This window comes from Anabrus simplex, chromosome 5 (assembly GCF_040414725.1).
Source record: "Anabrus simplex isolate iqAnaSimp1 chromosome 5, ASM4041472v1, whole genome shotgun sequence".
In the NCBI taxonomy this organism is placed as follows: domain Eukaryota; kingdom Metazoa; phylum Arthropoda; class Insecta; order Orthoptera; family Tettigoniidae; genus Anabrus; species Anabrus simplex.
In genome coordinates this window covers 435,392,610-435,410,700 of record NC_090269.1, presented here as the reverse complement: position 1 = coordinate 435,410,700, position 18,091 = coordinate 435,392,610, and the positions used below count along the sequence as shown (strand labels likewise).

The following is an 18,091-nucleotide window of genomic DNA, read 5'->3' as shown; positions in this document are numbered from 1 at the left end:
TTTTACTTGGTTTCCCATTTTCACACCGAGGCTAATGCTTGGACTGTGCATTATTTAAGGTCATGGCTGACTCTATTCCACTCCTAGGCCTTTTCTCTCGCATTTTTCCATAAGACTTGTCTGTGTTGGTGCGAGGTAAAGAAAACTACTCACACATATATGCATGCTAATACTAGTAATTGTAATCAAAAGAACGTAGAACAGTTCCCAATTATTCGTTCATTCGCATGTACATAAATTTCCCTGCGCTAGCATACAGCTTTAAATTCAAAACAAAGGAAAAATCATTATTCTCACTTATGTTGCACAATATGACACTTCCTACTATTTTGCGTAGGGATCGTCACTTGTCTCCCCGTCCACCTGAGAATCGTAATAAAATAGTATGTTTGTGCCACACTTAATAATATTTATAAACTATTTGCCATGGCTGATAGTTGGCAAACTATGTTCTCAACTTTATTAGTACCTGCAACACTGGGATTCTCTCAAACGACAAGGGCTTTTACAAAAAGTAATTACACACCTGCCAAAAACTAGTCTGGTTGAACAAGATCAAAACTCCAGAACATATTCTGTCCCTTATGTAGGGGAGTAGTGTTTTTTTTAAGGATTTGAGTAGAAATTCTTTTTGCTGGCGATAAGAGCTTGTACTTCTCCTTTCACCTAGACCACTTCACGTTAATTCTTTAAATGACGTAGGCCATGAGCTCGTACATTACTAAATTGTCTGAAGATTATTGTGCATTATATTGTTACATTTGGCATTCATGTGAAAAGACACAACACTTCCTCGTAACAAGCAAGAGCTTTTGATATTCACGACTGCACTCTGAATTTGACTTGAGATGATATTCACGTGAGGAATGTGATGGTCATTAGTAATGAGCACTCCGCTTGGGATATCAATGAGTGACTGTTCAGTAGGAGTTCCTCTATGTGAGACTTGTAGAGGAGTTGATTGCTGATCTATTGATCACATTGTTTCTATTTGTCATTGTAGATCGAGCCCAGAGGTGAGCTACGAAAATCATCCACCTCTGTATGGCAGACATCTCAAGAGAGCCGAAGAGGAACGTCCCTTCAACTGCGATCACTGCGGAAAGCTGTTCGTTAGCGGAAGCAACCTGTCTGAGCATGTCAAGATCCACATGGCCCGGGGACTGCACGTATGCAAAATTTGCCAGAAAATTTTCAGAACTCCTTTCTATTTGACCGTCCACATGCGGACTCATACAGGCAAGAAGCCGTATTCGTGCAATATCTGTAGCAAGTCATTTTGCCAGAAGGGCGCTCTAAACACACACATGCGGGTGCATACAGACTTGAAGGCGTTCAAATGCCATATCTGTGGGAAGGCCTTTAGACGGAGGGGCGACGTAAGTAAACACAAAATCACACACGCAGGTATTAAGCCGCACTGCTGCACTATCTGCGGCAAGGCCTTTAGGAGGAAGGATCAATTGAGAATTCACTCGCGTACGCATACAGGGGAGAAGCCATACTCCTGCAATATTTGCGAAGTGGTCTACGGACATAAAGGCGATCTAAACAATCACCTGCGTAGGCACACAGGTGATAAGTCGTACTTCTGTAATATCTGTGGCAAGGCCTTCAGACGGAAAGACTTACTAGCCAAACACTTGAAACAAATTCGGGCATGTGTGGTTCGGAAGGCAAACGTATTGTGAGTAATGCTATAACTTATCCAGTCGTAGAACTTAAAAGTGCCTATGTCGACTCAAACTGGCGTGAGGCCTCGCTTCTGTATGTTTTGTGGTAAATCATACGAACGAAGCACTGTGCTTTCCTCAATACTAATCCAACCAAACATCTGGCTGCGGAATTGATTATATAAACAACCCTGGAAGTCTCTAGGACTCAAGCATGTGAATAGTTCGCGTATAATTATAATAATAATAATAATAATAATAATAATAATTTCAAATATCCAACATACCTTCTTGATGAATGCTCTACACATGTACAGAGTAAAATAGATAATAAGACACATAAAAATAGCCATCATTTCAGTGAAGACTCAAGAACTTGGCCACAGATGTGACTTTTTAGAGAATGTTCCATGTGTGCAGGCTGAAGAAGACGCTTTTTGTGTGCTATAAGTAGCTTGTATCAGAATTGGATCAAACAAATATATTGTATTTTTAAATAAGTGTCTATTTACCTTTGAAAGTTGTTTTAGGTGAATATAAGTAGCAGTCCATTCCAATTCACGTAACAGCAATAATATATGAGGTATTGACTATAATCCTTCGCTTGAAATATTTATTATGCCACAGTATGGACATCAGAGAGTCAACTTGCTAAGAGGTAGAAATTTTATTGTTGACCCCAATTTAACGCTGTGGAATTTGCTCTCACTTACATGTTAAGAAAGTTCACATTACCGGGAGAGCAAAGCTGGTTCTGGACCTTAGCGTCAACATTATTTCTGCCGAGTCAATACCCGAGGTCAATGAACCCGGCCATTGATCGCACTATATCCTGAATGCATGCTGATAGCTATGTCACCCAAACCGTGCAGCTAGCTACCATAATCTTTTTATGCTTTGAGCCGGTAGCACAAGGAAGGTGGATATATCCGCCATCTTGCGCAACAACCCCTAAACCGTCAAGGTGATGGGCTAGCCTACTCTCAACGGTCTGAGCCCGGTAGCACAAGGAAGATGCAGATAGCTACTATTTTGCACAATCTCCTCCAGGCCGTAAAAATTTGATTATGAATATGTTACGAACAAGTTGTTGTCAGATATTATTACAATATTTTTATATATTAGAGAGATGCATGACGAAGACAGACAGTGCATACACACACATGCAGTGAGCAAGAGTGCATCTGCAGTAATTTAAAACCCCTTTTCCTGTTGCAGAGCTTATTGCCAGCTACAGCTCTGCACAAGCAAATAATCACTTTGAATGTACACAGTGTTAAGTGATTATCCCTTTCTGTTGTTATTTGCAAGCTTTCCCTTCCATATTGTTCATCCCCATTTAAGGGAATGCGTGCGTGTATTTTAAGTCTTGTACTGTGCAGTGTGATTGTAGTGGTGATTATTGATTTTACCGCAACACATTGAGAGCACCTCCTGCCTGTGCTACAGTCTTAAAAAGGATTCTCAGCATGGATATCCCCTGCCTGCTGTAAAAGTCACCTAAAGGGGGCGTTCTGTATGTATTGTTCATCACCAGGCAAGCATATGCGTGCATTTAATTTAAGTGTGTACAGTGAAGTGTGATGTGGTGGTGATTATTGATTTTACCGAACACCGCAACGCGTTTGAGCACATCTATGCGTGTGTATCCTTTGCCTGTTAACGGAAGTACTTCCTACTTATCGTAAGCTACGTGTTGTAGGACATTGAAGACTGCTGGCGAAGGCCTGCAGATGAGATAATGCATGTTCAGGGTACATTAACTTAGAATGATGTAAAATGAATTCTGAACTTGTGAATTCCCTGCCTATTGTCTAAAAGGGGAGCTCTAGACTTGTGTATCCATTACCTGTTGTAAGAGCTGACTTGGAAGAACTTCCTGCCTATCGTAAATACAAAGGTCAGCAACCTATTATTTAGCTTTTCGAAAAACCGTGGAGGACCTTGGCGATTGCTGTTAAATGCCTGCAGATTTTGAGGTAATGTGTGGTCAGTGTATATTATCTTAGAATGAAGCAAAAGTGATTCTCAACTTGTATATCCCTTGCGTGTTGGTAGAAGTACTTCCTGCCTATCCTAAATACAACAGTGAGCAGCCTATTATTTTGCTTTTCATAAAACCATGGAGAACTATGGCGAGTGTTGCTGAAGGCCTGCAGATTTATCGCTGAATACATTAAGGTCTAGATCTAAGCCATGCTATACTGCACTTGTGTGATATTTCTTATACTTGCTTATATGATCTCTAATATGTGTGTGATGGACTGCATTCAGTAAAAGAATGGAATATTTTTTGCTACACTGCATAGTAAGTGCTTCGTATGCTAGCAACGTGCACGCAAAATCTTGTAGTGTAAATTGCTGACAGATATTGAACTCTGGGCCGAATTATGTAGAGTAGTAAAAATGCTGACATCGATCCGTGGCTTACATCCGGTATGGTATCAACAAGCAGGTAGAATGTTCACATTCTTTTACTGAATGCAGTCCATCACTCACGTATTGGAGATTATATGTAAATATATGGTATGTGACTATAATTCATATTGGGGTGCTCTAAATCCCTCGGTCGGGCTAAGCAGTGGTTGCTGGCTGCCCGGTTTGGGTGACTTACCTATGAGGATGCATTCGGGGAATAGTAGGTTGGAACACCACTATCAGCAGTCCTGAATATGGTTTCACATTTTTACACCAGTCAGATGCTAGCGTAGCTGTAGAGTAATAATAATCATACAGAAAAGTAGCATTGCCATTGCAACACCAAGCAAATTGGCTGCACAGTTAGGGCATGCATTGAAAGTGAAAGAGAGTGGGAAGAACCTATGATGTCAGTAGATTTGTGCGGTTCGTCAGATAGATTTTTGTGGTTTCCTATTTTTCATCAGGTATTGTCAACATGAGAGTAGACATTGAAATGTCTCTAGTTTTGAGTTCTATAAGGTTAAAATATTACAATAAAAAAATCAGTGTTCTAAACACCTATTGTATGTGTAGACTAAAATGGGTGTCGCCTGAGAAGCCATCCCTAAAAACAAGGTAAGTTAACAATATATGTATTTCCCATCCCTCTCACAGCACATTTTATCTCCATGGTGGTAGTGATTATTGATTTATGAGGAATCGCGCTCCTCTTCCTCCCCCTTGTGAACAAAAATTGAATCCCATGATTTTTAAATTCTAACTATGGTGTGCGAACAGGACTTGAATCCATGATTTTTTCTCCTTAACACATTGAGTGCCAGACCGAATTTCATAGGATTGCCGCCTAGTGCCGTGAGCTAATAACATCGAGTTACTCCCTGGTGCCAAAGCGTTCACAGGCTCAACCAAGCAAATGATCGCTGAAATGAGGATGTATTTATGATATATTAGGTCAACTTATTATGTATATTAGGTAAAATATTGCGACCCCATACGGGGTCGTATTGGTCATTACGAATTGTACACGTACACGCGCCCTCATATGGGGTCGCACTTATACAGTAGTTACTGTCCCAACGCTCGGTCATACTTCTTCCTTTGCAGGGACGCGTTATATGCTGTTTATTATGAGAGTTGTGTTAGCTTGTTCATACTGGAGCCGTAAAAAGGTACGATCCCTGATTTTAGGTCAGGAAATATTTGTAAATGACGATCTTCCGATTTTACGTTAGGAAATTTTCGTATAAAATGTTGTTATATAAAGTAGTGAAAATCATGTAAATTTGGTTAATTAGGATGTAAGAGAATAGTGTTATAAGAAGAATTAGTAGTTACGGAATATTGAATAAGAATATAATTTCATTTGTATAATATTTAATTTGAGTAAGAGAACCTAGCAGCGATGGTTGTGCAACATTGGAAACCACTGACTATATCGTTGAAGACGGTCAGAATTGTTGCAACAGCTGGCTTGGAAACCCGGAATAAAGTGGGGATGTGTATGCTGAAGACTATAATTGATCAATATGGATGAACGTGCGAGATCGCTATTTGCTCTGTACTTGGTTCAAAATCACTGTAACTATATACTTCGTTTACATCATTGCTCGACTTGTTCGATATATCGTCCAGACTCTCTGTACTAAGTACTTTACCCCTCGATTTACTCGTAACGACTTAAAAAACAACAGGAATCTCACAGCACTAAACACTTACATAAACAATCCGTGCGCGAAATAGACAATGATTTTGTCACCCTACAAAGCACTCTTGACGTACCCATATGGGGTCGCGCCAAAACAGGAATTGAGGAATGGAAGGTGGACTATCCACGTACTTAAATAGACTACCAGCAGATGGCAGGAAGATAACTTATGCAGCTTCGAATCACATACTTACTGCGCACCCAAATGGGTTCGCACAGTTCTCGATTTAGAACGAACGTACGACCCCATATGGGGACGTGAAGTTCAAAAACTTGACTACTCACGTACCCATATGGGGTCGTATGGCACTCAACGTGTTAACACAATATGATGTTGGACAAAGATTTTTCATTGGTATCCCCTGCTAAGTAGTGAAATAATTTTATCTGGACAGTGGAATGATCTTTTATTCTGTTACGGTAACTAAATCAGAGATCAAAAACTATACTGATTTCTTTCTCTGTTGCATGTGTTACAATCATGCAAAATCCATCTCTTTAGGAGAGTTTTTTCATGGGATCCCCTGCTATGTAGTAAAATAATTTTATCTGCACAGTGGTAGGGATTAAGTGGAAGTAGAACTGTACGTCGGATGGAAACATTCAATATTTGCAGGTTCTAAAATCAATTCCATTTGTGTGCGCTGATTGCATAGAAGTGCCTTTGTATCAACATAGAAATTAATCCCATAACCCACGTATTACAAAAAGAGTAGCGAGTTCGAATCTTATAATGTTTTATGTTATAAGTTCTTCTGTTCTGAACACTAATAATCAACATGTTTTGGCTTGTTGGATGAAGGCATGCAGCATTAGCTTGTACAATCAGTTCTAATGTGTGCTAATGTAACAGGATTGAACTTGTCTTTCATAGTCTATCAGCTACATTTCCTTATTGATTGATACTCTGATATAAAGAAAGTCTAAAATCTCCACCTTATTAATACATTAGTTTATTTACTCTAAATTAGTAAATTGGTCAATACCGGTTTCAATCCCTCGGGGATCATCTTCAGTTGACACACAAAAAAAAGAATTTATAAAAACATCACATATGGAAGGGTACATTTTGTGACTATTTCAATTAAATCAAGTGCTGAAAGTTATGTCATTAATGTACTAGTGGGTACATCTTAGTTTTTTTAAAGTGCTATTGTATGAGGTATATTGGCTCACTGTGTCTAAGCTATTTGTACATATAATGGGTTCTACACTTATTCACATCTGGTATTGATAATATTACATTCAATATGATTAATTAAAACATTAACAAATATCTTACTAAAATGGTAAAAAATATACATCATGTGTTTAAAAAGTACTTGTTGTTAGAGTCTTTTTGATCGTACTACACTTGTATTACAAAATATGGAATAAGTTTTTTCACTCATACACATTAGTGATAATGAGTCCATTGTAGAGTTTTAAAAGTATTTTGTTGTAAAGGTATATCACAGCTTATTGATTGTTGTGATATCAATAAGACGTAATTTCACTTTGTATTAATGTTTGAGGTATTCCACTTAAAAAAAAAGTATATTGGAGTAAACATAGGAAAAGCTTAATTAAAGGGTTAATTAAAAATATATCCTTCATTACTAAAAGTACTAGCATGTGATACCTTATTAAAATGGATCCTTCATTTCCAAAGTATTGATATGTGATACCTCATGTGTTTGTTTTATCATGTATAAAATGGGGTTTACATTTCTAAACAGTAGTACTGTAGGTTGTTACCATCTATAATACATATGTAATATTACGATCTGACATAGCTGCCAACTGAAAATGTTTAAAGTATAATCTAATGGAATGGGACCAATTCCTTCTTTCTACTGTTTGTTTTTCACTTTCAACTGGTGGAGTGCATAACATATGCGTATTGTGTTAGACCTATATTATTGTTGAATTTGTTGCAATTTGTAAACTGCTGTTTTTGGTGAAGTATCTTAGTCTATGGATGTCAATAGGAAATTGTTAGTGTGTCGTTGCTGGTTGAATGGTGACTGTTGCAAAATGATGCTCGTTCGAGCTGTCTTGACAGGCAGCCACGCAAAGCATACAGTCTCAACATTCAACATAATTAATCTACAACACACAGAAGCCTTCATGCCATTACCATATAGTGCAAATTTATATTCTATCAAGACGCACAGCACCTCAAACGAGCTTCATTTTGCAACAGTCACCATTCAACCAGCAACGACACACTAACAATTTCCTATTGACATCCATGGACTAAGATACTTCACCAAAAACAGCAGTTTACAAATTGCAACAAATTCAACAATAATATAGGTCTAACACAATACGCATATGTTATGCACTCCACCAGTTGAAAGTGAAAAACAAACAGTAAAAAGAAGGAATTGGTCCCATTCCATTAGATTATACTTTAAACATTTTCAGTTGGCTGCTATGTCAGATTGTAATATTACATATGTATTATAGACGGTAACAACCTACAGTACTACTGTTTAGAAATGTAAACCCCATTTTATACATGATAAAACAAACACATGAGGTATCACATATCAATACTTTAGAAATGAAGGATCCATTTTAATAAGGTATCACATACTAGTATTTTTAGTAATGAAGGATAGTTTTTTAATTAACCCTTTAATTAAGCTTTTCCTATGTTTACTCCAATGGACTTTTTTTTAAAGTGGAATACCTCAACCATTAATACAAAGTGAAATTATGTCTTATTGACATCACAACAATCAATAAGCTGTGATATACCTTTACAACAAAATACTTTTAAGACTCTATAATGGACTCATTATCACTAATGTGTATGAGTGAAAAAACTTATTCCATATTTTGTAATACTGTGTAGTACGATCAAAAAGACTAACAATAAGTACTTTTTAAACAAATGATGTATATATTTTACCATTTTAGTAAGATATTTGTTAATGTTTTAATTAATCATATTGAATGTAATATTATCAATACCAGATGTGAATAAGTGTAGAACCCATTATATGTACAAAAAGCTTAGACACAGTGAGCCAATATACCTCATACAATAGCACTTTAAAAAACTAAGATGTACTCACTAGTACTTTAATGACATAACTTTCAACACTTGATTTAATTGAAATAGTCACCAAATGTAACCTTTCATATGTGATGTTTTTATAAATTCTTTTTTTTGTGTGTCAACTGAAGATGATCCCCGAGGGATTGAAACCGGTATTGACCAATTTACTAATTTAGAGTAAATAAACTAATGTATTGATAAGGTGCAGATTTTAGACTTTCTTTATATCTGAACTTGTCTTGTCGAATGGTGACATGCAGTACAGTAAGTATTGTATTTGCGTTATAACTTGCCCCACCAGCTAGGTAACTCATACCAACTTAGCTGATCGGCAGTAAAACTGCACCACCCAGGATAAAATGTCCAGTGCAAGAGAAACAAAACAGGAAGCATCACATACACTACACATCCTGAACAAAATGAAAAGAATATAGGAACAGAGTAAACTTACCTCCAGGTGGTAAAAAACAACAAACTGGTGGACCAAGCAACCGACTGTCAGTGTGTCAAATAGTTATAGAGCAGAAACAAGACAAATCTTTCCTTTTTTAAAGAAAAAATATAATTCATAAACTCAAGGAGAAATGAACAGGTAAAATAAATTACAGGTCATCCTCGAAGATTTAACAAAATTAAATATAGGTTACCTGAACTGAAATTAAATCAGTTTGAAATGGAATATGAATCAAATTATCTTAAAACAACAACAAATTAAATTAAATTAACTTGTTTGAATCCACAGTAAATTTCCAATAGAATTCAAGTTGAACTAAACACTTTAATTAAAGGAAATCAAATCAAAAACCGCCGGTTGGTAAGAAAGGAATTAAATAAATGAAAAGGTACAAACAGAACTTTAGGTTACCTTCGCAACAACCACAATCACTTTTTAACGGAGAAAATACACCTTGGTATAAGTCCAGGATCCGCCGGCACGGGCGAGCACGGGCTCCGCGGCCGCTGCTTGTGCGTCTATATGACGTGTTTGGCGAGCTGATGTTTGTAAACATGGCGGATAATTCGAAGGGACTTGTAGCGGCCGCTAAATGTATGAATTAATGGTCTGTTATATTTAGCTGTTTGAGACTGCATAACACAATTCACAGGCACTAGATTGGGTTACAACTTGACTAGTTGGTTCGTGAAATAGGTATTAACGGTACGATATGATGGGGCTGACTTGATGTCGCGAAAACTTTAGGAGTATTAAGCACGTCCGGCAAGTACGAAAAGCATTGGTCTCGTTTGGTTAGGTCCGGCTAGTGGCAAAACCATCGGTCTGGGGACAAACAAAGGGAAGCCCCCAGGTTAGAACCGCGAAGAGACCAACAGGTCTCTAGCATCCCTTACGAAAGCAATTGTGTTTCACCGAATACCACTGATAGTTTCAGGTTAGATAGTGATCCACCGAAAACCACTGGTAGTGACACGTTAGGTTGTGATCCACCAAAAACCACTGGTAGTGACACGTTAGGTTAGGTTTGGTTAGGTGCGACAGCATTGCTAATTGAACGGAGTGATCCACCGAAAACCACTGATGGTGACACGTTAGGTTAGGTTTGGTTAGGTGCGACAGCATTGCTAATTGAACGGGGTGATCCACCGAAAACCACTGATAGTGACACGTTAGGTTAGGTTTGGTTAGGTGCGACAGCATTGCTAATTGAACGGAGTGATCCACCGAAAACCACTGATAGTGACAGGTTAGGTTGTTATCCACAGAAAACCACTGGTAGTGACACGTTAGGTTAGGTTTGGTTAGGTGCGACAGCATTACTAATTGAACGGAGTGATCCACCGAAAACCACTGATAGTGACAGGTTAGGTTGTTATCCACAGAAAACCACTGGTAGTGACACGTTAGGTTAGGTTTGGTTAGGTGCGACAGCATTACTAATTGAACGGAGTGATCCACCGAAAATCACTGATAGTGACAGGTTAGGTTGTGATCCACCGAAAACCACTGGTAGTGACACGTTAGGTTAGGTTTGGTTAGGTGCGACAGCGTTGCTAATTGAACGGAGTGATCCACGGAAAACCACTGATAGTGACAGGTTAGGTTGTTATCCACAGAAAACCACTGGTAGTGAGAGGTTAGGTTAGGTTCGGTTAGGTGCGACAGCATTGCTAATTCAGCGACTGTTGTTGGAAGTACACTTTTGGTGATCACGTCACGAATGGGAAGGCAACACTATACATACGAGTATACTGCAATCACTGAGACAGGATATGAATATATGGGTACTCACCATAAGTTGACAGAGGAGTGGACAGAAGATGGACTTCTTGTGTTTACGTAGATGTACTCCCTCTTATAATTACTATTATGGATACAGCACCAAACAGGAGTTGTTTTGGCTAGTTTTACTTCGTCTTAAAACAATAATCACGACTATGGCAGAGCTGGACACACAACTCAATTGCTTTCTTCTAGTTGTAAGCCTACTTCCTCTTAAGACAGTAATCACGACTATGGCAGAGCTGGAGACACGACACACGACTGGTTTGTTTTCGTCTGTTATTTAGTTGTACTCCCTCTTCAAACAATAATCACACTGCCGGTAATGAAACTCGTGATTTGAGTTTGATGTATTCTTGTTCCTCGTAGAAGTTAAGTTGGCAACAGTTGAGAGTCACGACAGAGTCATCTTTTGGGGGTAATTATTAATTACTTTGCAATGCCATCTCTATTACTGGTAATGTACTATATGTATCTCTATATACATTGTTTACACCTCAAATTATCAAGTAAAATGTTAGCTGAGTGGATAAGCTGATGGACTACGGAGTTGGAGATCGCTGGTTCAAGACGACCTATCGCCAGGAATTTATGACAGGTAAACTTAAGTAAAATGAGTATTAGTATGCGAATATGTAAGTGGAATAAGTACGTATAAAATAGGTTAAATGGACGCCGGTGAAATACAGGCGGGAGTTAAAAGAAGGTGAAGACACAGAAAGTAAATGCGAAATTTCTTGTTTTGATTTCTCCCCACCCGAAACCCCTCCTACCCAGGAGGTCCCGTAAGTATGTCGTCATAGCTGTGCCGGCGAATTCTGGCCTTGTTCCCGATCATCAATTAGAAGTGGCCTACGATAAATGTAGAGCGGTTATTTTCTCTTGGTCCCAGCGTACTGATCACCTGCCTGTACTCGTTCAAGTTTTTCAATCCCGGTTGTCCAGTCGACTAAATATCTAGGTATTTACCTCGATAGGAAATTGTTATGCCACTCTCACGCTCAATACATTGTGGGAAAGTCTCTTCCAAAGAAACTTTATTTTTGCCTTACGACAGAGGTCTTGGTAACCTGATCCCAGTACTTTGCTACTGTTATATCGAAACATCATTCGTTGGACCTTGGATTATGGCCAGGGTTTCATAGACACGGCGGCCAATGAAAAGCTTGCTAAGTTGGGCTCACTTCAGGTACAATTTATTAAACTTACTATTGGGGCTTTGCAATCTTCCTCAATAATGCAACCTTGGTCGAGGCTGCGGAATTTCCATTAAATCTGAGGAGAAAATTACTTGCCTCCAAGCTTATTCTCAGGACTCTCTCCCTTACCTCACATCCAATCCTCCCTAAATTATAATTACTAGTACGTTACTATCAAGAAAGTGGTACCCCCTACGCCGTTACCCAGCAGTTGCCTGGGCATATAATTACTTTAGTTCCCTTCGCACTTCTATTATTCGTACCCCGTCCACAACTAATTACATTCTTCCCTTTCAAGCAAACTATTATGTTCTTTCCCTTATTTCACCATCATTCAGTGCTTCTCAACCCATTGGCCCGGTCGGGACACACGGTGCTAGGAAGTACGTCCGCCTAGCCATGTTCCAGGATGTTCAATACCCTTCACCAATATTCTTTACTGATGGGTCCAAAATTCACACTCTTCCTGGTGTAAGGGCTGCCTTTTTTCCATCCGATTTGCGCATTTCCATAAGAGACAGTTACTTTTACGGCGGAGACTTTTGCAATCCGTAAAGCTTTATTGTGCCAGACCCTACCCACTGACGCTGGGGTGTATGCAGCTGAACTTAGTGTCAGATATAAGATGAAACGCTGGTTAATAGAGCAAACGCCTGAAAAGCCTTACATCTGATATATTTTTGACATGCGCTGTTGGTGAAAAATATCTAATTCCTTCCATGGAAATTTAGAATTTTCCATTCGGAATTGCTAGGCGGGCAATAATTGCATTGTGGAGATTTATCTCTCGTATGCAGTTATCAGACTGTGCCTCTTATAAGGGCTTCTGATAAGTTCACCTGCATACACCCCAGCGTCAGTGGGTAGGGTCTGGCACATCCCACTTTGATGAGTCTAGTGTCAGACCTAAGACGAATCGCTGGTTAATAGAGCAAACGCCTGAAAAACCTTACATCTGATATATTTTTGACATGCTCTATTGGTGAAAATTATCTAATTCCTTCCATGGGAATTTAAAATTTTCCATTCGGAATTGCTAGGCCGTCAATAATTCCATTGTAGAGATTTATCTCCCGTATGCAATTATCAGACTGTGCCTGTTATAAGGGCTTCTGATAAGTTCACCTGCATACATCCCAGAATCAGTGGGTAGGGTCTGGCACACCCCACTCTGATGAGTCTAGTGTCAGAGCTAAGACAAAACGCTGGTTAATAGAGCAAACACCTGAAAAGCCTTACATCTGATATATTTTTGACATGTTCTATTGGTGAAAAATATCTAATTCCTTCCATGGGAATTTAGAATTTTCCATTCGGATATACTAAAGCTAGTGAGTACTTATTTGATTATTGTTTGCATGTAGGAGCTATTCCAAACGAATAGAGAGATGCTATAGTAGCCCCTGTGTATAAAGGAAGGGCAGAAGACATAAACCAAATTTTTTGTTAGTTGTTTTACGTCGCACCGACACAGATAGGTCCTACGGCGACGATGGAACAGGAAAGGGGTAGGAGTGGGAAGGAAGCGGCCGTGGCCTTAATTAAGGTACAGCCCCAGCATTTACCTGGTGTGAAAATGGGAAACCACGGAAAACCATTTTCAGGCCTGCCGACAGTGGGGTTCGAACCTACTATCTCCCGAACACCAGATACTAGCCGCACTTAAGCGACTGCAGCTATCGAGCTCGGTAAACCTGAAAATTACAGGCCAGTAAGGCCAAATGGACTGTATCGCGATTGAACTGTCTAAAGCATTTGATAGGGTGGATCATGGAAGGCTACTGGCAAAATAAGTGCAATTGGACTAGAGAAAAGAGTGACTGTGTGGGTTGCTATATTGCAAGATAATAGATCGCAGAGGATTAGACTAGGGGAAGCTGTATCTGACCCTGTAATAATTAAGGGGGGATTCCTCAAGGCGATATTATTGGACGTGTAAGTTTTCGTATATATATAAATGACATGAGTAAAGGAGTGGAATCAGAGAGATAAGGCTTTCTGCAGATGATGTTATTCTGAATAGGGTACGGTAATAAATAAGTTACAAGATTGTGAGAAAATGCAAGATGACATCGAAAATATTGTGAGATGTTCAGCAGGCAATGGTATAATGATAAACGGGGTTAAAATTCACGTTGTGAATTTCACAAATAGGAAAAGCCATCTCAGTTTTAATTCCTATGTTTATCAGGGGCGGCTTTACAGGTGAAGTAGGTGAAGTGCCCCTTCACCACTTACTTTTACCATAATGAATTACTTAAATTTAATTTTCTTTTGACATTTGTTGGTTTTACGGAAAGAAAATGTTTTATTGTACGGCGTTTGGAGCACCTCATCACCTGATGAGAACCAGAGGAACTCACGAAAGCGCCGGCTCTCGGCCACAGTACGGCGTGTGAGACTGAGTGAAGACGAGAGATTCCGCAGCTGCCTCTACCTCCCAAGCGCTCCCTCGTAGCGCTTGGGCTTGGCGGTTACCATGACAACCGTGACGTCACCCGCGTACTTTCCACATGGAATGTGCTAGACTAGTGAAGTTATCGGAAGATCGGAATGTTTCGTCTTCCCTGCGTCATTCTGTGTGAAGTACGAGTACTTACACATCGTGGTTCATCCGTAGTGTTGTGCTGTTTTATTTAAATATGTATCCTATTTATGACATAGTGTGCATTTTATTATAAACACCATTTTCACGTTGGAGAAACGAAGACCAGAATGAAGTTCTTACGTCTTGGTCGCCCTACTGAATCACTGCAAATTTGTGCTACAAAAGAAGTGAAACATTCCGGTAAATCTTACAATCTTAGTTTCAAGCGATCGTGGTTTAAGGAATTTCCATGGTTGTGCTCCTCTCCAGCTCTACAGAAGTTGTTTTGTTGGGCCTGCTTGCCTTTTATCAATAAAAATAAGGTTTGGAATAAAGAAGGATTTTCAGCCCTTTTGAACATAACACGTTCTTTACATAAGCACTCAGACTCTGCAGAACATAAAATACGGCAGCTAGATTTCAAGACATTGGAAACAAACCAAAATACGATCTCTGATGTCCTGAAGGAAAATGCCAGACTGTATATTGTAATTGTACAGTTCAGTGAAAATGTACATTTAAATAGGCTTTTCCTTCAGTTGGTAATTGATGCAGTGCTCTATTTAAGTAAGCAAGAACTAGCTTTTCGTGGTCATGACGAAACATTAAATTCAATAAATCGCGGTCACGTGCTGCACCCTCCGCCAGTCACAGGTACGAGGTACGAGTACAAAACAACACGTAGTTCCTAAATCTTGTCCTTGGTTAGTGTGATTAGCTGCCACCCCGCAGACCTGGGCTCGATTCCCGGCTCTCCCACAAAATTTGAAAAGTGGTACAAGGGCTGGAACGGGGTCCACTGAGCCTCGGGATATCAACTGAGTAGAGATGGGCTCGATTCCCACCTCAGCCATCCTGGAAGTGGTTTTCCGTGGTTCCCCATTTCTCCTCCAGGCAAATCCCGGGATGGTACCTAACTTAAGGCCACTTCCGCTTCCTTCCCCCTTCCTTGTGTATCCCTTCCAATCCTCCCACCCCCACCAAGGCCCCTGTTCAGCATAGCAGGTGAGGCCGCCTGGGCGAGGTACTGGTCATCCTCCCCAGTTGTATCCCCGACCCAGTGTCTGAAGCTCCAAGTCACTGTCCTTGAGGCGGTAGAGGTGGAATCCCTCGCTGAGTTCGAGGGAAAAACCAACCCTGGAGTGTAAGCAGATTAAGAAAGAAAGAAGTTCCTAAATCTGTCGCTCTTCACCACGAGCCGCCACTGATGTTGATGTGGTGAAAGTTCCTTATGGGGATCACTGTAAGTACCTAGGTGTTAACATAAGGAAAGATCTTCATTGGGGTAATCACATAAATGAGAATGTAAATGAAGGGTACAGATCTGTGCACATGGTTGTGTGTTGTTTGAGTCATCGGTCCATAGACTGGTTTGATGCAGCTCTCCATGCCACCCTATCCTGTGCTAAACTTTTCATTTCTACGTAACTATTGCATCCTACATCTGCTCTAATCTGTTTGTCATATTCATACCTTGGTCTACCCCTACCGTTCTTACCACCTACACTTCCTTCAAAAACCAACTGAACAAGTCCTGGGTGTCTTAAGATGTGTCCTATCATTCTATCTCTTCTTCTCGTCAAATTTAGCCAAATCGATCTCCTCTCACCAATTCGATTCAGTATCTCTTCATTAGTGATTCGATCTATCCATCTCACCTTCAGCATTCTTCTGTAACACCACATTTCAAAAGCTTCAATTCTCTTTCTTTCTGAGCTAGTTATCATCCATGTTTCACATCAATAAAATGCCACACTCCACACGAAAGTCTTCAAAAACATCTTTCTAATTCCTATATCAATGTTTGAAGTGAGCAAATTTCTTTTCTTAAGAAAGCTCTTCCTTGCTTGTGCTCGCCTGCATTTTATGTCCTCATTACTTCTGCCATCGTTAGTTATTTTACTACCCAACTAACAATATTCATCTACTTCCATTAAGACTTCATCTCCTAATCTAATATTTCCTACATAACCTGACTTCGTTCGACTGCACTCCATTACTTTTGTTTCGGACTTATTTATTTTCATCTTGTACTCCTTACCCAAGACTTCATCCATACCATTCAGCAACTTCTCGAGCTCTTCTGCAGTCTCAGATAAAATAACAAGATCATCGGCAAATCTCAAGGTTTTGATTTCCTCTCCTTGGACTGTGATTCCCTTTCCAAATTTCTCTTTGATTTCCTTTACTGCCTGTTCTATGTAAACATTGAAAAGGAGAGGGGGACAAACTGCGGCCTTGCCTCACTCCTTTCTGGATTGCTGCTTCTTTTTCAAAGCCCTCGATTCTTATCACTGCAGACTGATTTTTATACGGGTTGTAGATAATTCTTCGTTCTCGGTATTCGATCCCTATCATCTTCAGAATCATAAATAGCTTGTTCCAATCAACATTATCGAATGCATTTTCCAGATCCACAAATGCCATGTACGTGGGCTTATCCTTCTTGATTCGATCCTTTAAGATCAGTCGTAAAGTCAGGATTGCTTCACGTGTTCCTACATTTCTTCTGAAGCCAAATTGATCTTCTCCCAACTCAGCTTCAACTTGTTTTTCCATTCTTCTGTAACTAATACGTGTTAAAATTTTGCAGGCATGAGATACTAAACTAATAGTGCGGTAGTTTTCACACCTGTCAGCACCGGCTTTCTTGGGAATAGGTATAACAACATTCTGCCGAAAATCGGATGGGACTTCTCCTGTCTCATACATCCTGCACACTAAATAAAATAACCTTACCATGCTGGTTTATCCTAAGACAGTCAGTAATTCAGAAGGAATATCATCAATTCCAGGTGCCTTGTTCCTATTTAGGTCACTCACAGCTCTGTCAAACTCTGACCTCGATATTGGGTCTCCCATTTCATCAGCATCAACAGCCTCTTCATGTTCCAGAACCAAATTATCTATATCGTTACCTTGATACAACTGTTGGATATGCTCCTGCCATCTTTCTGCTTTTTCTTCTTTCCCTAGAAGTGGCTTTCCATCTGAGCTCTTAATATTCATGCACCTAGATTTCCTTTCTCCAAAGGTTTCCTTGATTTTCCTGTATGCAGCATCTACCTTTCCCAGGACCATACAGCCTTCGACATCCTTGCACTTCGCCTTCAGCCATTCTTCCTTAGCTACCTTGAACTTTCTATCCACTTGATTCTTTAATCGCCTGTATTCTTTTCTGCCCTCTTCATTTCTAGCATTCTTGTATTTTCGTCGTT

At 39.6% G+C, this 18,091-nt stretch overlaps 1 protein-coding gene across 1 annotated transcript in view; it reads left to right on the top strand.

The window, feature by feature from the left end:
- The window catches only part of LOC136875073 (zinc finger protein 665), a 169,373-nt gene that overhangs the window by 61,397 nt on the left and 89,885 nt on the right, over window positions 1–18,091 (top strand). The window contains exon 6 of the mRNA XM_068227884.1: window positions 1,004–1,687. Coding sequence (XP_068083985.1) covers window positions 1,004–1,687 — 684 coding nt within the window. The remainder of the gene's footprint in view (window positions 1–1,003; window positions 1,688–18,091) is intronic.